Source organism: Oncorhynchus tshawytscha, linkage group LG03 (genome assembly GCF_018296145.1).
Source record: "Oncorhynchus tshawytscha isolate Ot180627B linkage group LG03, Otsh_v2.0, whole genome shotgun sequence".
NCBI lineage: Eukaryota > Metazoa > Chordata > Actinopteri > Salmoniformes > Salmonidae > Oncorhynchus > Oncorhynchus tshawytscha.
Window position 1 is genome coordinate 61,907,606 of NC_056431.1, and position 23,675 is coordinate 61,931,280.

At 40.9% G+C, this 23,675-nt stretch overlaps 1 protein-coding gene across 3 annotated transcripts; it reads left to right on the top strand.

Moving 5' to 3' along the window:
- The first annotated feature begins 9,474 nt into the window (after positions 1-9,474).
- On the top strand, positions 9,475-14,605 carry LOC112233816 (T-cell surface antigen CD2-like). 3 transcript variants are annotated; one of them, XM_042319800.1, is made up of 6 exons: positions 9,475-9,585; positions 10,481-10,768; positions 10,881-11,126; positions 12,630-12,875; positions 12,961-13,107; positions 13,266-14,605. In XM_042319800.1, the coding sequence occupies exons 1-6, from the start codon at positions 9,534-9,536 to the stop codon at positions 13,349-13,351; spliced, it is 1,065 nt and encodes a 354-aa protein (XP_042175734.1). In that variant the 5' UTR covers positions 9,475-9,533; the 3' UTR covers positions 13,352-14,605. The 3 variants fall into 3 exon arrangements, with proteins under 3 accessions (XP_042175734.1, XP_042175735.1, XP_042175736.1); XM_042319801.1 differs by lacking the exon at positions 10,881-11,126; XM_042319802.1 differs by lacking the exon at positions 12,630-12,875 and having other exon boundaries at positions 9,481-9,585.
- The last annotated feature ends 9,070 nt before the right edge of the window (positions 14,606-23,675 follow it).

Genomic DNA, 23,675 nt, shown 5'->3' on the forward strand with positions numbered 1-23,675 from the left:
GCTAAACTTGTTGAGTACACTCTCTGAGAAAGGGGTTCTAACAGGGTTCTTTGGCTGTCACCAAAGGAGAACCCTTTTTTTCCAGGTAGAAGTGTTTTTGGTTCCATGTAAAACCCTCTGTGGAATGGATCCCAAAAAGGTTCTACCTAGACACAGAAGGGATTCAACCAAAACCAAAAAGGATTCTCTTATGGGGACAGTGGAAGAATCCTTTTAGGTTGTAGATATCACCTTTTAATCAGAGTGTAGGCCTATCTTGTAGTGGTGGTTCCATGGTTTTCTGTAAAAAAAAAAAAAAAGTAAATTGTGGTGGGGTGTTAAGATAATCAGAAATACTATGAAACATTTCCACTTTTAGCACAAATTTGCGAGCAGGCAAAGTAACCTATGTGTGCTGAGGCATGTGTGATCACTCAACATTGACAGGACCGACAAAAAAAAGACATGCTCACATGCAAACAAAAGATAACATGTGTCTAGCTTGCACCGTTATGCAATTATTAGGAGACTAGATACAAACAGCTAATCCTGGCTACTATTTTCTGCCATTCATTTATTGAGGCGAGCAGATCAGAGATGTCAATGTGGTACCCAAGCACATGCCATGTGTATATGTGACACACACAAATACACTACCAGTCAAATGTTTTAGAACACCTACTCATTCAAGAGTTTTTATTTATTTATTTGTATTATTTTCTATTGTAGAATAATAGTGAATACATCAAAACTATGAAATAACACATATGGAATCATTTAGTAACTAAAAAAGTGTTAAAACAAATCAAAATATATTTTGTATTTGAGATTCTTAAAATAGCCACACTTTGCCTTGATGACAGCTTTGCACACTCTTGGCATTCTCTCAACCAGCTTCATGAGGTAGTCACCTGGAATGCATTTCAATTAACAGGTGTGCCTTGTTAAAAGGAATGTCTTTCCTTCTTAATGTGTTTGAGCCAATCAGTGGTGTTGTGACAAGGTATATGTACAGTCGGGTTGGTATACAGAAGATGGCCCTATTTGGTAAAAGACCAAGTCCATTTTATGGCTAGAACAGCTGAAATAAGCAAAGAGAATCGACCATTAAGACATGAAGGTCAGTCAATCTGGAAAATGTGTCCTTTGGTCTGGAGTCCAAATTGGAGATTTTTGGTTCCAACCGCCGTGTCTTCGTGAGATGCGGTGTGGGTGAATGGATGATCTCTGCATGTGTATTTCCCACCGTGAAACATGGAGGAGGTGGTGTTATGGTGTGGGGGTGCTTTGCTGGTGGCACTGTCTGTGATTTATTTAGAATTGAAGGCACACTTAACCAGCCAGCATGGCTACCACAGCATTCTGCAGTGATACACCATCCCATCTGGTTTGGGCTTAGTGGGACAACAAGTGAGATCCCACTGTGGCACAAGGAAGGTGGTTTCCACTAGGAGGGACAATGAGCATGAAGAAATTGGAAGAAATACGATGGAGACTTGCGGACTATGAAAGACAAAAAGGGGAAAGCCAGGAGTGAACTGGGGGTTATTTAGAAAATGGGAAGTGCATATACCCCCCCGGGCCTTATTTATTAATTGTAGCAATTGTCAGATGACAATTGGGTGATAGTCAATAAGAATTTGGCAGCTGACATCCTTTCCAACATTCTCTTCTTAACACCTAACTAGTTGCACAGCCAACCAGGAATACTTGATCTATTGTCACGATCTATTGTCCCTAATATTCAGGATAAGATATCCATTTTGAAACATCATGTATCAAACAGGTATCATACACTTCTGCATACTGGCTACCATATTAGTCAAATGTTTGAAGTTATCTTTTGTTTTAGTTTAATTGAATGTTTAAATGTTAAGAAATTTTTAAATCAGAAAGACCTCTCAAAGCACTCTACATACACCTTATCCACCACCGATGTGTAGCACCCACTTGGTGATGAATTACAACCATATTGTTCCAGAACGTTCACCACACATCAGCTATCAGGGTGGAGAGGTGAGGAGTGTTATGCACATGGGTGTTGTGTGCTCTGTTTGAATGTATTCCTCAATCTGAATTTGTCTTAGATAGCGGAAGGTTATTCTATGCCTGACCAGATCATACATCAACATGACTTAAGCATCAATCAGTTTGACTCCTTACCCCATTTTATCAACAGTGTGAATTAACCCATGCCACCGATTGGATAATGGAAGACATCGGCCACAAGCTTGACCCAAAACAATTTGGATGCAGAAAGGGCAGGTCGACGACAGATGCCTTGGTCAGCCTCCTAGACATAAAATAAAGGTTAAATAAAACTAAAATAAAATGTATGCCTTTGTTGTCCCTCTCTGTGGTCGCTGGTTCGTCTGCTGGATAATAGTTCAATCAGAGAGTCTCTGGTTGCGTTCCCCAGAAGTCCTTGTAGATGTTATAATGGGTACTTCAGAGTACCATTCGGAAATGCATTTACTGGACTGAAGTATTTAAACAGCTGCAGTCTGAATAGTTGTTCTTTAGCTTGTAGATTTCTTAGCCATTTCAACGTGGGGACGTTAACAACCATTTCAAAATGTAGCTACCGCTTCATGTTTTCTGATCTTGTCCTTTGGTAGAGTTGTAGTTCTTAACCATTTCAATATGTAGCGTCAGCTCGGCTTTCTAGTCTTCTTAACCATTCGAGACGTCCGGCTTACCGTGGGACTCTTTGGCATAAAATGTCAATTTTGTCACAGGTGGTTTTATACTCTGTGGAAGAAGGGGGTCATCCATTATGCTGATGTAAATGTCTGTACTCACAGGGGCGTGGCCACTGACTAGTTAAACTTCATATGAAAATCCATATTGTCATTTAGAAGGCTAACATCACATGTAATCTTTTCACAAATAGTTTCACATGTAATCATATACGTTTCACAAAATTTAGATGTAAACCCCATAATTGAGAAGTGTACACAACCAAAGACACAGTAATGTGTGTTTCCTGTCCTTCATGACACTCGACATGACTGTCCCTTAAGTATCCACGGACCACTCCCACATTCTCAAAAATATAAATATTGTTTTATTATTCAAACTTTTGATGTCCAAGTGTCTCTCTGTGTTCCACAGTTTACATCCTGACCAGTTGCATCACCGCCTGGTATGGCAACTGCTCGGCATCTGACCGTAAGTCGCTACAGAGAGTAGTGCGTACGACACAGTACATCACTGGGTCCAAGCTCCCTGCCATCCAGGACCTACATAATAGGCGGTGTCAGAGGAAAGCCCATAAAATTGTCAGAGACTCCAGTCACCCAAGTTATAGACTGTCTCTGCTACCACACGGCAAGCAGTACCGACCGGAGTGCCAAGTTTAGGACCAAAAGGCTCCTCAACAGCTTCTACCCCCAAGCCATAAGACTGCTGAACAATTCATAAAATCGACACCGGACAATTTACATTCACCCCCCTTTTTTGTACACTGCTGCTACTCACTGTTTGTTTGTTACCTATGTATAGTCACTTTGCCCCCACCTACATGTACAGATTACCTCAACTAGCCTGTCATTTTTTTACATCCCTGTAGTGAGCATTTCTCCTTTGCCAAGATAATCCATCTACCTGGCCGGTGTGGCATATCAAGAAGCTTATTAAACAGCATGATCATGCACCTTGTGCTGGGGACAATAAAAGGCCAGTCTAAAATGTGCAGTTTTGCCACACAACACAATGCCACAAATGTTTCAAGTTGAGGGAGCGTGCTGACTACAGGAATGTCCACCAGATCTGTTGCTAGAGAATTGAATGTTAAATGTTCTACCAGAAGCCACCTCCAACGTCATTTTAGAGAATTTGGCTGTACATCCAACCAGCCTCACAACAACAGACCACATGTAACCATGCCAGCCCAGGACCTCCAATTCCGGCTTCTTCACCTGCGGGATTGTCTGAGACAAGCCACCCGGACAGTTGATGAAACTGTGGGTTTGCCAAGTGAATCATTTCTGCCTGTCAGAAACCGTCTCAGGGAAGCTCATCTGTGTGCTCGTCGTCCTCATCAGTTCGACGTCATAAACCGACTTCAGTGGGGAAATGCTCCCCTTCGATGGCCACTGGCTCACTAGAGAAGTGTGCTCTTGAAGAAAGAATTGCGGTTTCAACCTCCACCCTCCACGTTTCAATCACACACACAGTTTGCAGAGACTCACCAATGCCGAGGGTTTGATGGGTCCAAGTCAAGCTCCCAGCTTGTCTGGTGTTGCTCCTTGTGAAGGGTATGTGGTCGTTAATGTCATCTGCTTCTTATCTGGGTCTGCCGATGCTGGCTCGTTGAGTCAGTGGCTAGATGGTAGGGGTGAAGTCTACAGAAAATCTTGTGCAAGGGGTATGGTTCATCCTAGAAACAGAATGGAGTCTGACAGGACAGACATTACGCATACAACACAATACACTTTTCACCCATATAACCACGTGATTCAGAGTAAGAGGTAGCAAAACTCATACATTGAACAAGACTTAGTCTTGTCAAAGAACAACAAGTAGAGGGCTTGATAGGCAAGTTTTCCTATACACCAATGAATGCAACTTATTTGGAATGAATTTGGACCTCTGCTATGGAGATAGAATGTTACATGAAGGTTGTCTAAACACCCTGTCACTGTAAAAAGTAATCCACACAAGATTCTAGCACTTGGGCTTGCCTTTTCCTGTGGGGAAGCTTCACATACTAGTGACTACATGGTCATCAGACTGCTGTGTCTTTCTGTATTTACTGGAAGAGGAGACTCGTAGGCCCTGGGGTAGTGGCTTGAGAATGAGGAAGTTTGAGGTCTAGCTCCACGCTTCAGCTTACAGACAGACCAGGACTTCCATCCCTCATACTGGCTGTATCTCTGTCTGGTGTGTATGCTCCAAGGATCAGCTGAAGGCAGAAACAATATTTACAATTCTAATTTGTTTTTTAACCAAATATCCTACCATCATGTTTGTGCTGGGGTTAGGGAACCCCTCTAAAAAACAGACAGCCAGCAATAGAGACAGAGAGATATTTTTTGTAAAGTACCTGAGAGTTGGCCCACATCAGTGAGGTAATGTGTAGTTCAGCTGGTCGAGGTGGCCAGGGCCCCATTGTGAACATATTTCTGCCCAGTGTGGATGCAGTCAGGCCACGTAAAGCACATACATTAACTTCAGTTAATCAGAATAGGAAACATTACAGAGGACCCACTCTAGACCGAAGACCCAAATCCAGCTCACATGTACAGAGGTTAAACAAAGTATGTGAACCCTTTGGAATTACCTGGATTTCTGCATGAATTGGTCATAACATTTTATCTGATCTTCGTCACAACAATAGACAAACACAGTGTGCTTCAACTAATAACACACATATTATTGTATTTTTCTTGTCTATATTGAATACATCATTTAAACTTTCACAGTGTAGGTTGGAAAAAGTATGTTAACCCCTAGGCTAATGACTTCTCCAAAAGCTAATTGGAGTCAGGAGTCAGCTAACCTGGAGTCCAATCAATGAGACGAGATTGGAGATGTTGGTTAGAGATGCCATGCCCTACAAAAAAAAACACTCACAAAATTTGGGTCACAAGAAGCATTGCCTGATGTGAACTATGCCTTGAAGAAATGGGATCTCAAAAGACCTAAGATTAAGAATTGATGACTTGCAAAGAGCTGGAAATGGTTACAAAAGTATCTCTAAAAGCCTTGATGTTCATCAGTCCACAGTAAGACCACAGTAAGACAAATTGTCTATAAATGGAGAAAGCTCAGCACTGTTGCTACTCTCCCTAGGAGTTGCCGTCAAGGATGACTGCAAGAGCACAGTGCAGAATGGTTAATGAGGTTAAGAAGAATCCTAGAGTGTCAGCTAAAGACTTACAGAAATCTCTGGGACATGCGAACATCTCTGTTGACGAGTCTACGATAGGTAAAACACTAAACAAGAATGGTGTTCATGGGAGGACACCATGGAAGAAGCCACTGCTGTCCAAAAAAAACACTGCTGCACGTCTGAAGTTTGCAAAAGTGCATTTGGAGTTTCCACAGCGCTACTGGCAAAATATTCTGTGGACAGATTAAACTAAAGTTGAGTTGTTTAGAAGGATCACAACATTTGTGTGGAGAAAAAAAAGCACAGCACACCAACATCAAAACCTCATCCCCACTGTAAAGTATGGTGGAGGGAGAGTCATGGTTTGGGGCTGCTTTGCTGCCTCAGGGCCTGGACAGCTTGCTATCATCGACTGAAAAATGAATTCAACAGAAGAAAATACACCTTCTGGAGTGGCCCAGTCAGAGTCCTGACCTCAACCCGATTGAGATGCTGTGGCATGACCTCAAAAGAGCGGTTCACACCAGACATCCCAAGAATATTGCCGAACTGATATAGTTTTGTAAAGAGGAATGGTCCAAAATTCCTCCTGACCATTGTGCAGGTCTGATCTGCAATTACAGATAATGTTTGGTTGAGGTAATTGCTGCAAAAACAAGGGTCAACCAGTTATTAAATCCAAGGATTCACCTACTATTTCCACCCTGCACTGGGAATGTTTACACGGTGTGTTCAATAAAGACATGAAATCGTATAATTGTGTGTGTTATTAGTTTAAGAAGACTGTATTTGTCTATTGTTGTGACTTAGATTAACCTTTTATGTCAAATCCATGCAGAAATCCAGGTCATCCCAAAGGGTTCTAATACTTTTTCTTGCCAATAAGTATCATGTGTGGATTCAATGATTGGGATCAGAGTGCTCAAATAAGCATATTCTGATTTAAGTAAGAAATGTAGACATAATACACAGCCTAATCATGCCTGTACACAGCTGTTTGTCAGTTGATATACTGACATGAATGTCTTCTTGCAGACAGTCGGTCTCTGGCCTCCCTGTTGTAAGGTGTACCTGAGGCTGCCGTCTTCGCTTCACTGTGAGCTGGGTTGTAAACACACAGGTTTGCAACAGTTCTCAGAGTTTGCAACATTATATCATATTAGTCAGTCAGTGAGAAGTCTGATCCCTCTGACTCTCCCCACTGTCTCCCCCTGTTGTTATTATTATAATCTCCCTGCTCATTCCTGGGCTGAGACTACACAGGTACAGACAGACACACACATTCTCTAGTCAGGCATGTACTAGTCAGGCACTAATATCTCATTAAGCTACAAAAATAAACAAATGCCTGTATAACTCTCTACACCCATTTTAATGAATGTATGAAGTAGCTCTACATGTCCCTAACTAGCCTAGCATAAATAATATCATAATAATATGAAAAATAAGCAAGAACAATGTAATATCTACACAGGTCCATGAACCCAGAACTAAGAGTAACAATGATAGACAATCTGCTTGAATATCCCAGTATAGGTTACACTACATGAAGAATGATAACTCCCTCGTCAGACCAGCACAGCAGACCAGTCATCTGCTTCAACGGTCAATGAGTGTACAATAATATGGCTATTCAGTCATTTTGGATCTCACCTGCTCCAAGCCTGCTCCTTCCTGTATGGGACTGTGTAGAATTCTCTGAAAAGCTGCAATTTGCGCTCCTTTGTCAATTTTCCACCATCCCTTCTGCATGTAACAGTATATGCACACACTCTTCCCTAATGCAGTTAACAGTTTAGGCACACACTCTTCCCTAATGCAGTTAACAGTTTAGGCACACACTCTTCCCTAATGCAGTTAACAGTTTAGGCACACACTTTTCCCTTTTCCCTAATGCAGGTAACAGTTTAGGCACACACTTTTCCCTTTTCCCTAATGCAGGTAACAGTTTAGGCACACACTTTTCCCTTTTCCCTAATGCAGGTAACAGTTTAGGCACACACTTTTCCCTTTTCCCTAATGCAGGTAACAGTTTAGGGCACACACTTTTCCCTTTTCCCTAATGCAGGTAACAGTTTAGGCACACACTTTTCCCTTTTCCCTAATGCAGGTAACAGTTTAGGCACACACTTTTCCCTTTTCCCTAATGCAGGTAACAGTTTAGGGCACACACTTTTCCCTTTTCCCTAATGCAGGTAACAGTTTAGGCACACACTTTTCCCTTTTCCCTAATGCAGGTAACAGTTTAGGGCACACACTTTTCCCTTTTCCCTAATGCAGGTAACAGTTTAGGCACACACTTTTCCCTTTTCCCTAATGCAGGTAACAGTTTAGGGCACACACTTTTCCCTTTTCCCTAATGCAGGTAACAGTTTAGGGCACACACTTTTCCCTTTTCCCTAATGCAGGTAACAGTTTAGGGCACACACATTTCCCTTTTCCCTAATGCAGGTAACAGTTTAGGGCACACACTTTTCCCTTTTCCCTAATGCAGGTAACAGTTTAGGCACACACTTTTCCCTTTTCCCTAATGCAGGTAACAGTTTAGGCACACACTTTTCCCTTTTCCCTAATGCAGGTAACAGTTTAGGCACACACTTTTCCCTTTTCCCTAATGCAGGTAACAGTGCAACGTTACTGATAGCCAGGTGGATAGATGTAAATGATACTTTTCTCCTGAATAATCTAGCAACCACTTTCTTAATGTATTGCCTATTAGCTGATATGTTTCGCTCTGGCAAGTTACACAAGCAAGCCAACACAGAACAACATAACGTCGTTAGCCTGGTTGATAGATTGTTCTTCCACATACCTTTTTTGGACATGTTTTCTCAGTTTTTTCTTGTACCTTGCGATTAATATGAGGTTTCTCCGCAGCCCTCTGTCTTTCGTTGACTGTCCTTTAGTTTGGTTTTTCTTTTCTCTCCGACATTTTCATCGGCAGCAGAAAACGAAAGGGCTTGTTCATCCATTCTTAGTTGTGTAACTTACATTAATTTTTTTCCGAAAGTCTCACGAAACCACTTAATTTAACAGGGAGGATATCAAATAATTATGTTTCATGGTTACTTCATTCTTTTTTAAAAATGTCACATATACGTTTTTTCGTCGTAAGGGCTCATATGAAACTCAGTAAAATCTTTGAAATTGTTGCATGTTGCGTTTATATTTTTGTTCAGTGTAGTTCTAAAACACTGAGAAATATAGACATTTCATCAATAACAAATTACATGACCCTCCCCTGAATTAGATTTTAAAAAATAGTAAACTATTCCCTTGACTATAATTGAAAAAGCATGACCCTCCCCATTTCCCTCCAGGTACCTATTATGTAAATGTAATCCATCCCTTAGAAAAAAGGGTTCCAAAAGGGATCTTTGGCTGTCCCCATAGGAGAACCCTTTTTGGTTCCAGGTAGAACTATTTTGGGTTCCAATACCCTCTGTGAAAGGGCTCTTCATGGAACTCAAAAGGGTTCTACCTGGAACGAAAAAGAGTTCTTACACACACACACACACACACACACACACACACACACACACACACACACACACACACACACACACACACACACACACACACACACACACACACACACACACACACACACACACACACACACACACACACACAGGATGTCCCCTTGCTCTGAACACGGATGAACAGAGTGCTAACACACACAGACCCAGTCTGTAACAGGTGTAATCACTCCTTCAGAATGGTTTTGGTGGTGCTGATATCGCTTATCCTCCCCTCTCTGGGGTTTGCAGGTGAGTTCGAACTTAACCTGATTTTAATTTAATCTTAACGTTAAAGATTAAGTTTATCTAATTCTGTCTGTTTTTATGGTTTAGCTGTTAGTCTGGGTGATGTGTTGGGTAAAACTAATATTGCTGCACAATATTCATATCAAAATCAAATAAATAATTCATTTGACTTCTAAATCTTTAGGAAAAAACAGCACACTAATGGTCTTATTTTCACTCACAGTGATCCATTAAACACTATAGAGCAAACCAGAATCCAAGTGTGTATGAGTTTATTTCATTGTTTTCAGTTAGCCTGCATCCCTAAGAAATTGTCAACAAAATATAACCAATAACCATTTCACTGATTTGATGTCATAGACTTGTTTCCATTGAAAGTACAGTTTTTGTTGTTGATCTCTCCTCCTACGCCTGACCTAGATAGAAGAGATGTGAGGGTGATTTGTAAGATTAGTCTTACCGACACCCCTCTCAATCATCATCAATGCAAATGAGCTCAAGTTCATTTCACCATATGATATATTCTGGCTGAAATAAATATTTTTTAATAACCTTCATACTAATGTATTGTTTAGTATGTATTACCCGATGAAGATCCAGCTCGGATTGAAATGTTGTCCTTGTTGTGTGTCTGATTAAATCCCCATGGAAGCATACCAGAGTTGCGGATATTTCTTTTTTCTTTGATACATTTTTCTCTCGTACACCTGATTAGTTGGATGTGCATATTTTTCAATTGTTTCTATTATTTAGGCCTAAAGTATTTTTTTGTAAATTGTAATTAATTTAGTTATTTAAGTAGAACTTATACTGTTGTGCTCAATGATTATTTGACACTAACAGTTGTCTCCAGCGGGGGCTGACGGTACTGTAAATGTACATTCCATTGTATGTTTAGGTGCTGACGAGGAGTGTGTGTACGCTACTGTCGGGAAGACCAAGGTGATTGACCATGATTATCCGGGCCTGGAGTTGTTTGAACAGTCATTCCACTTACGGTGGACCCATGACTCTAAGATAGTTTACGACAACAAGAAGAATACTGCAAAGAAATACCAGACCACAAAGAATGGTTCTCTGTTACTGGAGAACCTACAGCTGGATAACGCTGGGACGTATCAGGCTACCATCTACGACAACCTGGGAAATCACATGAAGTCTACCGTAACTCGCCTGTGTCTGCTCGGTAAGTACAAAACGCACAAACAGTACAGAAAACACACATACAATGTGCGCACACACACTCACTAAGTGTTAGGGAAATGATGTGGTCTTGTGTGTGTGTTTTGTGTTCTCAGTGCCTGTATCTAAACCACGTCTGACACACACCTGTACTGACTCATCTGTCACTCTGAGGTGTGATGTGGGAAACCCTGTGAATGTGCACGTGACATGGAGCCGTAACAGAAACACACTGCCAGGACAGACAGGCGCTACTCTGACCATAACCAAGGCAACGCTCAAACCTGAAGACAGTTATGCGTGTACAGCGAGTATTAAAACCAGTGAGGAGAAGAGTGATGATGTTCACCCTGAATGTACAGGTGTGTAGAACATACAGTCTGAAGTTTACATACACCTTAGCCAAATATTTTTAAACTCAGTTTTTCACAATTCCTGACATTTAATCATAGTAAAAATTCCCTGTCTTAGGTCAGTTAGGATCACCACTTTATTTTAAGAATGTGAAATGTCAGAATAATAGTAGAGAGAATGCTTTATTTCAGCTTTTATTTCTTTCATCACATTCTCAGTTGGTCAGAGGTTTACATACACTCAATTAGTATTTGGTAGCATTGCCTTTAAATTGTTTAACCTTAGTCAAATGTTTCTGGTAGCCTTCCACAAGCTTTCCACAATAAGTTGGATTGAGGTCAGGGCTTTGTGATGGCCACTCCAATACCTTGACCTTGTTGTCCTTAAGCCATTTTGCCACAACTTTGGAAGTATGCTTTGGGTCATTGTCCCTTTGGAAGACCCATTTGCGACCAAGCTATAACTTCCTGACTGATGTCTTGAGATGTTGCTTCAATATATCCATGTAATTTTCCTGACTCATGATGACATCTATTTTGTGAAGTGCATGAGTCCCTCCTGCAGCAAAGCACCCTCACAACATGATGCTGCCACCCCCGTGCTTCACGGTTGGGATGGAGTTCTTCGGCTTGCAAGCCTCCCCCTTTTTCCTCCAAACATAATGATGGCCATTATGGCCAAACAGTTCCATTTTTGTTTCGTCAGACCAGAGGACATTTCTCCAAAAAGTACGATCTTTGTCCCCATGTGCAGTTGCAAACCGTAGTCTGGCTTTTTTATGGCGGTTTTGGAGCAGTGGCTTCTTCCTTACTGAGCGGCCTTTCAGGTTATGTCGATAAGACTAGTTTACTGTGGATATAGATATTGGATATTGTACAGATGAATGTGGTACCTTCAGGAATTTGGAAATTGCTCCCAAGGATGAACCAGACTTGTGGAGGTCTACAATTATTTTTCTGAGGTCTTGGCTGATTTCTTTTGATTTCCCCATGATGTCAAGGAAAGAGGCACTGAGTTTGAAGGTAGGCTTTGAAATACATCCACAGGTACAACTACGATTGACTCAAATGATGTCAATTAGCCTATTAAAAGCTTCTAAAGCCATGACATTTTCTGGAATTTTCCAAGCTGTTTAAAGGCACAGTCAACTTAGTGTATGTAAACTTCTGACTCACTGGAATTGTGATACAGTGAATTATAAGTTAAATAATCTGTCTGTAAACAATTGTTGTAAAAATTACTTGTGTCATGCACAAAGTAGATGTCCTAACCGACTTGCCAAAACTACAGTTTGTTAACAAGAAATCTGTGGAGTGGTTGAAAATCGAGTTTTAATGACTCTAATCTAAGTGTATGTAAACTTCCGACTTCAACTGTACTACATTTAAGTAACCTGTTTACACAAGTGTGTGTGTGTGAAACACACACGCACACACTCACACACTCACAGCCAGTGTTAGGGCAGATACTGTATGTGCTCTTTACAATGTGTGTGTGCATTGTGTTCCCAGTGGCTGTGTCTAAACCACGTCTGACACACACCTGTACTGACTCATCTGTCACTCTGAGGTGTGATGTGGGAAACCCTGTGAATGTGCACGTGACATGGAGCCGTAACAGAAACACACTGCCAGGACAGACAGGCGCTGCTCTGACCATAACCAAGGCAACGCTCAAACCTGAAGACAGTTATGCGTGTACAGCGAGTATTAAAGACAGCGAGGAGAAGAGTGATGATGTTCACCCTGAATGTACAGGTGTGTAGAACATACTACGTTTAATGAACATACCTGGTGATGAGGATGATTATAATGATGACGATGGATGATGATTCTTCTGCAGATGATGATTCCTCTCCAGTGCTCTTGTTTGGGATGGAGCTATGGCTGATGGTGTTGATTCTGGCTGGTGGAGGTGGTCTGCTCCTCATCCTCATCACCTTGGGGTGTGTCTGCAGGAGCCGCAGGCAGCACAAGAGACGCCTAGAAGGTACTGAACACAAAAACACACGTTATCTACATTATGATAAAACAGTACTATGATAAAACCCAAGCTACTCACAATGTACCAACATTTAACTCCATTACCTATGAATCTCAGCCCCTGATTTACCCAGATGTAATCTCTCCTCTCATGTCTCACTGTAGAGGAGGAGGAGATGAGACTGGCCCCCCTCACCCATCCCACACGTCCACCACCAACAAAGGGCCCAAAGCTGACCCCGGCCCCATAACAGAGCAGCGTCTCAGGCCACACCAAACTCCGGACCTCAAGTTTGACCCAGGTCTCCACAGCAAGCACCAGATGATGCTCAGACTCAGCCCATACCAATGCCCAGGTGGACAGGACCACGAAACCACAGGAATTTGCGATGTGTGTGTGTGTGTGTGTGTGTGTGTGTGTGTGTGTGTGTGTGTGTGTGTGTGTGTGTGTGTGTGTGTGTGTGTGTGTGTGTGTGTGTGTGTGTGTGTGTGTGTGTGTGTGTGTGTGCGTGTGTGTGTGTATGTGTGTGTGTGTGTTTGTGTGCAAACATTCGCAAATTCTTCTTAACCACAGCAACCCCTGGAGTCACAAAAGTGGAATCTGTCAGATTTATTTTCTTTCCTCAAAGTAACACAAACCTGACTTTATTAGTACTGCATCAGAAGTCACTATCATGACATTTGGCATCTATAGCATCATAATCAGGGAGCTATATTTTCAGATATTTTTCTGATGAGATGAAGAAGAATAAATATCTTTGATATGTTGAAACATATAGTGCTTGTTCATCGGATGTGTTCCTATGGGTAATGTAATTAGTACATATCTTGTGAGTTATAGTCTGTGTATTGTGTAGCTATGTGGTGTGTACTGTATGATTGTTCCTGGGGTCCTCCTGTTCTAACTGAATGTTCAGTAAACTGGCCGCTGTGGCTCAGCCTGTCTCTTAGACTCACACCACATCCTGGCCCTCCAGTGCACTCAACAGGCTGAGTTCTCATGGGTGTATAGATCTCTATACCACACCTGCAAGACAAAGAAACTGCATGCTCTGCAGTGCAGAGAGATAATGTGTGTGTGTGTGTGTGTGTGTTTGTGTGTGTGTGAGGGAGAGAGAGAGACAGACACAGACAGGCAGAAGAGAAAGAGAAGTGCATAGTTTCAAGTTGGTTATGAATCCATAATAATCCTCTGTGTATGACAGAGAGGGTATAATTGGGTGAATGTGGGTGTGAGACCTGTGGGTAGGGTGTAATGTTTACCTTTAGGCAAGAATAGATAAACATAAATATAGACAATATACACATTAAATACACATTAAGATGCAGAGCACACTCAAACAAAACAAACATATTCTTTATTATAAAAATCCTATGTCAGCTGTTTTAATTGCCCAACACTTTTCGGAAAAAAGTGCTATCTAGAACCTAAAGGGGTTCTTCAGCTGTCCCCATAGGAGAACCCTTTGAAGATCCCTATTAGTTCCAGGTAAAACACTTTTGGTTCCAGGTAGAACTATTTTGAGTTCCATGAAGAGCCTTGTGGAAAGGGTTCTACATGGAACCCAAAAGGGTTCTACCTGGAACCATATAGGGTTCTCCTATGGGGACAGCCAATGAACCCTTTTTTTCTAAGAGTGTACGGACTTCAAACCATCCAATCGAAATGTAGAGAAACATAGAGTGCAAGGAAATTAAAGGCTGATTTACCTAACTCTGTAGACACCGAAGGAATCTCCAAAGTTAACCAACCCTGTGAGCGAGTTTGATCATTTGTCATTTTAAATCTTAACAGTGATGTTAGGCAAGCTTAGCTTAGCTTTTGGAGCAGGGCTTTGTAAACAAAAGGAGCGTAATGATGTGATCTACGTGACTTTAAAGAGTTTCAACCAAACTTTTGGTAAAGAGTGCCGTGATGAGTAGTAAACCGCCTCCTGTGAAAAAACAAAATTTCACCTGTGGGTTGGATGTGGGTAGGGGGGTGAGACCTGTAGGTAGGGTGTGAGACTGGTGGGTAGATGTGAGACCTGTAGGTAGGGTGTGAGACCTGTGGGTAGATGTGAGACCTGTAGGTAGGGTGTGAGACCTGTGGGTATAATGTGAGTCCTGTGGGTAGGTGTTGAGACCTGTAGGTAGGGTGTGAGACCTGTGGGTAGGGTGTGAGACCTGTGGGTAGGTTGTGAGACCTGTAGGTAGGGTGTGAGACCTATAGGTAGGGTGTGAGACTGGTGGGTAGATGTGAGACCTGTGGGTAGGTTGTGAGACCTGTAGGTAGGGTGTGAGACCTGTGGGTAGATTGTGAGTCCTGTGGGTAGGTTGTGAGTCCTGTGGATAGATGTGAGACCTGTGGGTAGGTTGTGAGACCTGTGGGTAGGTTGTGAGACCTGTGGGTAGATGTGAGACCTGTGGGTAGGTTGTGAGACCTGTGGGTAGGTGTTGAGACCTGTGGGTAGATGTGAGACCTGTGGGTAGGTTGTGAGACCTGTGGGTAGATGTGAGACCTGTGGGTAGGTTGTGAGACCTGTAGGTAGGTTGTGAGACCTGTTGGTAGGTTGTGAGACCTGTTGGCAGGGGGTGAGACATGTGGGTAGATGTGAGACCTGTTGGTAGGTTGTGAGACCTGTTGGTAGGGGGTGAGACCTGTTTGTAGGGGATGAGATCTGTTGGTAGGGGGTGAGACCTGTTGGTAGGGGGTGAGACCTGTCGGTAGGTGGTGAGACCTGTTGGTAGGTTGTGAGACCTGTGGGTAGGTTGTGAGACCTGTCGGTAGGTGGTGAGACCTGTGGGTAGGTTGAGACCTGTCGGTAGATGGTGAGACCTGTGGGCAGGTTGTGAGAACTGTCGGTAGGTGATGAGACGTGTGGGTAGGTGGTGAGACCTGTGGGTAGGTTGTGAGACCTGTGGGTAGGTTGTGAGACCTGTCGATAGATGGTGAGACCTGTGGGTAGGTTGTGAGACATATGGGTAGGTTGTGAGACCTGTGGGTAGATGGTGAGACCTGTGGGTAGGTTGTGAGACCTGTGGGTAGGTTGTGAGACCTGTCGGTAGATGGTGAGACCTGTAGGTAGGTTGTGAGTCCTGTGGGTAGGTTGTGAGACCTGTGGGTAGGTTGTGAGACCTGTAGGTAGGGGGTGAGACCTGTCGGTAGGTGATGAGACCTGTGGGTAGGTCGTTAATTTAATACATGAGTAGATCTCTGGTCTGACAGTAGATTGACTGCTACACTCCTTCAATATGGATAGAAAGGAATTTCATACAAATGTACTTTTCTATTTATTTAGTAGTACCCGTTTGCATGTGATTTTACACTTTCAGACTTTGTATGAGATAAAACTCAGCATTCCATTTAATTATTTAGCAGATGTTCTTATTCAGGGCGACAACAAGTGAATTCAATTCAAAAAGCTGACACCCACACACAGTTCCAAGCTCCCCACCGACCTGTCTCTTCCTCCACACATTCATTCTCAAACACACGGTCCCAGCTCCCCACCGACCTGTCTCTTTCTCTACACATTCATTCTCAAACACACGGTCCCAGCTCCCCACCGACCTGTCTCTTCCTCGACACATTCATTCTCAAACACACGGTCCCAGCTCCCCACCGACCTGTCTCTTTCTCCAAACATTCATTCTCAAACACACGGTCCCAGCTCCCCACCGACCTGTCTCTTCCTCCACACATTCATACTCAAACACACGGTCCCAGCTCCCCACCGACCTGTCTCTTTCTCCACACATTCATTCTCAAACACACGGTCCCAGCTCCCCACCGACCTGTCTCTTCCTCCACACATTCATTCTCAAACACACGGTCCCGTCTCCATCTCACACAGACACGGCTACAGGTTCTATCCTGTGTATGTGTGTAGGACTTGCGGAGTGTGACACAGCCGTGGTGAGACAATCTGAGCGGTAATACACTCCTCAGTCATCATGGTTGTGGCGGGGTCCCAGAACAACACTGTGGAGATGACCTGATTCTTGTCATCACGACCACCGGTGATAAAGAATTTGTTGTGTTATTACTATTATCTAACACTACTAGTAGTAGATAACATTACTGTTGTCTAACATTACTAGTAGTAGATAACATTACTGTTGTCTAACATTACCAGTAGTAGATCACATTACTGTTATCTAACATTACTAGTAGTAGATCACAATTCTGTTATCTAACAGTATTAGTAGTAGATCACATTACTGTTATCTAACAGTACTAGTAGTAGATAACATTACTGTTATTACTGTTGTCTAACACTACTAGAAGTAGATAACATTACTGTTGTCTGACATTACTAGTAGTAGATGTCATGACGTTGGCATGTTGGGGGAGGTTTGTGACCCCCATGAATACCTTTCCCCTTTTTCCTCTCTCTACAGATGTGTCTATTGAAAATCCCTTTGTAACATAGAGAGTCTGGTAACATCAAAAGTTGGGAAACGGAACCATATTTCAGTAATCCAACCAGTTGAAAATATGCGTTGGTACTTAATGAATATGATCTCAGATCAGTTGTTGTCTGAGACATTACTACTGATGATAGTATGACATAAACTGTATTACGGAAAATCTACACATTCTCAGATTGTTGTGAAATTTAAATGTTTAAATATGAAACTATTTGTGAACAGATGAAATGTAATTTTAGCTTCTTAATGAGATAACGGTTTGTCATTAGAACACCACTCTGCTCACTCAGAGCCCCCCCACCCCAAGTGACCAGACATTGGTTGTATACTATGAAACACGCCCTTCTTTCACCACCATATAAACCCGTTGATGAAAAATCTACTTTTTATTCCAAGGACGAAAGGACGGCGGTCCCCACGTTGAAAGGGCTAAGATAATAACCTAACGAAATTAGCATTGAATTTCAACGTGTAGATGGCGGTCGACACTCCGAAAGGATGAATTTTGACTATACCAGCCAGAATCTAGCATGAGCTTAGAGTATGGCAACTTGATATGAACTTTGAACTCTTATTCACTAAAGAGGTGAGACCTCCTAGCCGATTGAGTTAGCCACAGCAACTGTAAACGTGGGCTAGGAAAGGACGGACGACTTATCCAGTCTAACAAGCAACGAAGATACTATAACGTATCCAGTTTCCCACCAGAGACATTCTTCAGAGGACAAGGAAGATCTCTGTTGAGCAACACAGCCTTCCATCCACGACCAACCTATTGAAGCGCAGCTCAGAGTAAATATTCCTTGCATTTTCCATTTTCCCAAATGGGCGGTTATTTAGAATGTTTAAGATTCTGTATTTATGATAGCATAGCTTCTCCCTTTGTTACTCAGTCTTCCCGCACTTTCATTCAAAACCCAACCCCCTTTCTTTGTGTATGTAACCAGCCGTCATATCAGTTCCATCCACTAGGGACGTTTTCCTTTATAACATAATTTGTAATCAATGTATGATCCATTCTGTGTAGATGTTATTCGGTGTGATTATTTAGGTATTTAATAAATAAATAAATAAACCAAATGTTGTATTGCTTATTCAACTTGTTAGCCAGGGTTCGTGAAGATCACCAAGAATTTACAACTTTCAGATGAGACTGAATTAAGGTGACGAATAAATATTCACTGCTACTGAGGTAAAAGATTACCAGGTTTTTAAGAGTTTATTCGGAAGATAACAGCTCTATAAACATTATTTCATGGTGCCCATTATTTCATGATATATTTACATGATTAGCTTAATCAGGTAACACTAATTACAGAGAAATTATTTTATAGAATAGCAAGAATTATCACTTAATCCAGCATAGCCAAAGGCACAACATAGATAACATTACTGCTATCTAACATTACTAGTATTAGATAACATTACTGTTGTCTAACACTACTAGTAGTAGATAACATTAATGTTGTCTAACATTACTAGTATGAGATAACATTACTGTTGTCTAACACTACTAGTATGAGATAACATTACTGTTGTCTAACATTACTAGTAGTAGATAACATTACTGTTGTCTAACATTACTAGTATGAGATAACATTACTGTTGTCTAACACTACTAGTATGAGATAACATTACTGTTGTCTAACATTACTAGTAGTAGATAACATTACTGTTGTCTAACATTACTAGAATGAGAACATTACTGTTGTCTAACATTACTAGTAGTAGATAGCATTACTGTTGTCTAACATTACTAGTATTAGATAACATTACTGTTGTCTAACATTACTAGTATGAGAACATTACTGTTGTCTAACATTACTAGTAGCAGATAACATTATTGTTATTACTGTTGTCTAACATTACTAGTATTAAATAACATTACTGTTATTACTGTTGTCTAACACTAATAGTAGTAGATAACATTACTGTTGTCTAACACTAATAGTAGTAGATAACATTACTGTTATCTAACATTACTAGTAGAAGATAACATTACTGTTATCTAACATTACTAGTAGTAGATAACATTATTGTTATTACTGTTGTCTAACATTACTAGTATTAGATAACATTACTGTTATTACTGTTGTCTAACACTAATAGTAGTAGATAACATTACTGTTGTCTAACATTACTAGTAGTAGATAACATTACTGTTGTCTAACATTACTTGTACGGGATAACATTACTGTTATCTAACACTACTAGTAGTAGATAGCATTACTGCTATCTAACATTACTAGTATGAGAACATTACTGTTATCTAACATTACTAGTATTACATAACATTATTGTTATTACTGTTGTCTAACATTACTATTATTACATAACATTATTGTTATTACTGTTGTCTAACATTACTAGTATGAGAACATTACTGTTATCTAAGATTACTAGTAGTGGATAACATTATTGTTATCTAACATTACTAGTAGTAGATAACATGACTGTTGTCTAACATTACTACTAGTAGATAACATTACTGTTGTCTAACATTACTAGTAGTAGATAACATTACTGTTGTCTAACATTACTAGTATGAGAACATTACTGCCATCTAACATTACTAGTATTAGATAACATTACTGTTGTCTAACACTACTAGTAGTAGATAACATTAACGTTGTCTAACATTACTAGTATGAGATAACATTACTGTTGTCTAACACTACTAGTATGAGATAACATTACTGTTGTCTAACATTACTAGTAGTAGATAACATTACTGTTGTCTAACATTACTAGTATGAGAACATTACTGTTGTCTAACATTACTAGTAGTAGATAACATTACTGTTGTCTAACATTACTAGTATTAGATAACATTACTGTTGTCTAGCATTACTAGTATGAGAACATTACTGTTGTCTAACATTACTAGTAGCAGATAACATTATTGTTATTACTGTTGTCTAACATTACTAGTATTAGATAACATTACTGTTATTACTGTTGTCTAACACTAATAGTAGTAGATAACATTACTGTTGTCTAACACTAATAGTAGTAGATAACATTACTGTTATCTAACATTACTAGTAGTAGATAACATTACTGTTATCTAACATTACTAGTAGTAGATAACATTATTGTTATTACTGTTGTCTAACATTACTAGTATTAGATAACATTACTGTTATTACTGTTGTCTAACACTAATAGTAGTAGATAACATTACTGTTGTCTAACATTACTAGTAGTAGATAACATTACTGTTGTCTAACATTACTTGTACGGGATAACATTACTGTTATCTAACACTACTAGTAGTAGATAGCATTACTGCTATCTAACATTACTAGTATGAGAACATTACTGTTATCTAACATTACTAGTATTACATAACATTATTGTTATTACTGTTGTCTAACATTACTATTATTACATAACATTATTGTTATTACTGTTGTCTAACATTACTAGTATGAGAACATTACTGTTATCTAAGATTACTAGTAGTGGATAACATTATTGTTATCTAACATTACTAGTAGTAGATAACATGACTGTTGTCTAACATTACTACTAGTAGATAACATTACTGTTGTCTAACATTACTAGTAGTAGATAACATTACTGTTGTCTAACATTACTAGTTGTAGGTAACATTACTGTTGTCTAACATTACTAGTATAAGATAACATTAATGTTGTCTAATACTCCCAACAGACAAATGGACAGACCTGTGTCCAGCAGTTCTGAAAGGATCATAGGCTTCCACACTGGTGAGCCTCTGGGTCCCTCAGTGCAGGCCGGGAGTGGGCTTCAGCCAGATGCAGCACAGCTACAAGTCTCTCTGGTTGGAGAGAGTCAGCCAGGAACCCTGCACAAGCCTCTACTTCACGCGGAAACTGGAGAGAGTAGATGGATACAGGGAGAGAGAGACAGAGGCAACAGATCAAGTCAAGATGACAGACAAGAGGTTTTATCTTCATCTAACTAACATTTATCTGACTTCAATCATCTCTCTCAAATACACAGGCACACACACACAACAACACACAAACACAGCTGTGAGGTTCATTCAGGCCAGAGTAGAAAACTGATACTGAGGATTAACATCAAGTATGATTTTCACTTTCCTGTCTCAGCTGTCACCTGATTGACTAGAATACAGTAATATGTTAGCTGTCACCTGATTCAGACTAAAATACAGTAATATGTTAGCTGTCATCTGATTGCCTAGAATACAGTAATATCTTAGTGGTCACCAGATGCAGACTGGAATACGGTAATATGTTAGCTGTGCACACCACAGGAGGTTGGTGGCACCTTAATTGAGGAGAACAGCCTCTTGGTAATGTCAGGAGTGGAATAGGTGTAATGCTATCAAATATATGGTTTCCATTTGTTTGATGCCATTACATTTGGTTCGTTCCAGCCATTATTATGAGCCGTTCTCCCCTTAGCAGCCTCCACTGGTGCACACCTATCCCAGAATTTAGAGACAATATTCCCACCAGCCCTTGAATACACATTCACCACGACACAGAACTTCATAGCATGTGTAAGTGTGTTTATTAGCTCTTCCTGTCAGGCCCTGTTGCTGATGCTTTGTGATTGGTGGATGTCATGTGGTACATGATGAAGCAACATTCCTGTTCTAGATTCCTCCCTTAGCTGTCAATCCCTGGAACTGGCCATTTGACACCTCCCCTGCTCTACCTAGCACAGGTACATGTGTTTGATGATTTGTAGCAACCTTTTTATTAAGGACCAGACTGAGCAAATTCCACTCTCTCTCACTCTGCTTCACATTGTGCCTACTAACAGCCCAGAGCCGTAGTATATTTAAGAAATAAGGCACGAGGGGATGTGGTATATGGCCAATATACCATGGCTAAAGGTTGTTCTTATGCACGACGCAATGTGGAGTGCCTGGACACACCCCTTAGCCGTGGTATATTGGCCATATAACACAACTCCTAGAGGTGCCTTGTTGCTATAAGAAACTGGTTACCAGTGTAATTAGAGCAGTAAAAATAAATGTTTTGTCATACACGTGGTATACCACAGCTGTCAGCCAATAAGCATTCAGGGCTCAAGCCACCTAGTTTATATTGGCCATTAGTCTTCCGTTGCCGTACCTCCAAAATCGGGTCATTGTCACGGGAAGACTGGTTCTCGACGAGGCTAATTGGACACACACCCCACCCCGTCTGGTCTCATTGTTTAATGATAGATCTAATCATCTGTGCAGGGCCTATTTTGTGCTTTCATGACCGTTGTGAACAAGTAACAAGTTATTGTCTTACTCAGCGTTAAAGCAGCCTGAATAGTTGTAGCTGCAGAAATAGTTGAAGTCCACACAGTGGCACTATCGAGCCACGCAGCCCAAGCTCACTAAATAAACTATAATAGATTCATAGGTACACCGTATCATCACACCCTCTTCTCACCATGCATTTTCTCTTTGTCCACAAGGTCGCAGTGGCATATCAATGTACATGTGATTTCAAAAATCTCTTGGGGAGAATTGGCTTGTTTCATGCTGAGACACATTTGTAATCATAATACAGACAGGCATCGTTTCTCTGTAATATCAAATTATGCTGAGACAAGAATCAGAAGGCATAGAGAACACATGCACTACCAGCCAAAAGTTTGGACGCAACCAACTCATTCAAGAGTCTCTTTATTTGTACTATTTTCTACATTGCAGAATAATAGGGAATTCATCAAAACTATGAAACAACACATATGGAATCATGTAGTAACCAAAAAAGTGTTAAACAAAACAAAATATATTTTAGATTTTAGATTCTTAAAAGTAGCTTGATGACAGCTTTGCACAGTCTTGGCGTTCTCTCAACCAGCTTCATGAGGAATGCTGAGCACTTGTTGGCTGCTTTTCCTTCACTCTGCGATCCAACTCATCCCAAACCATCTCAATTGGGTTGAGGTTGGGGGATTGTGGAGGCCAGGTCATCTGATGCAGCACTCCATCACTCTCCTTGGTCAAATAGCCTTTAGACAACCTGGAGGTGTTTTTGGGTCATTGTTCTGTTGAAAAACAATTGATAGTCCCACTAAGCGCAAACCAGATGAGGTGGCGTATTGCTGCAGAATGCTGTGGTAGCCATGTTGGTTAAGTGTGCCTTGAATTCTAAATAAATCACTGTCAGTGTCACCAGCAAAGTACCCCCACACCATCAC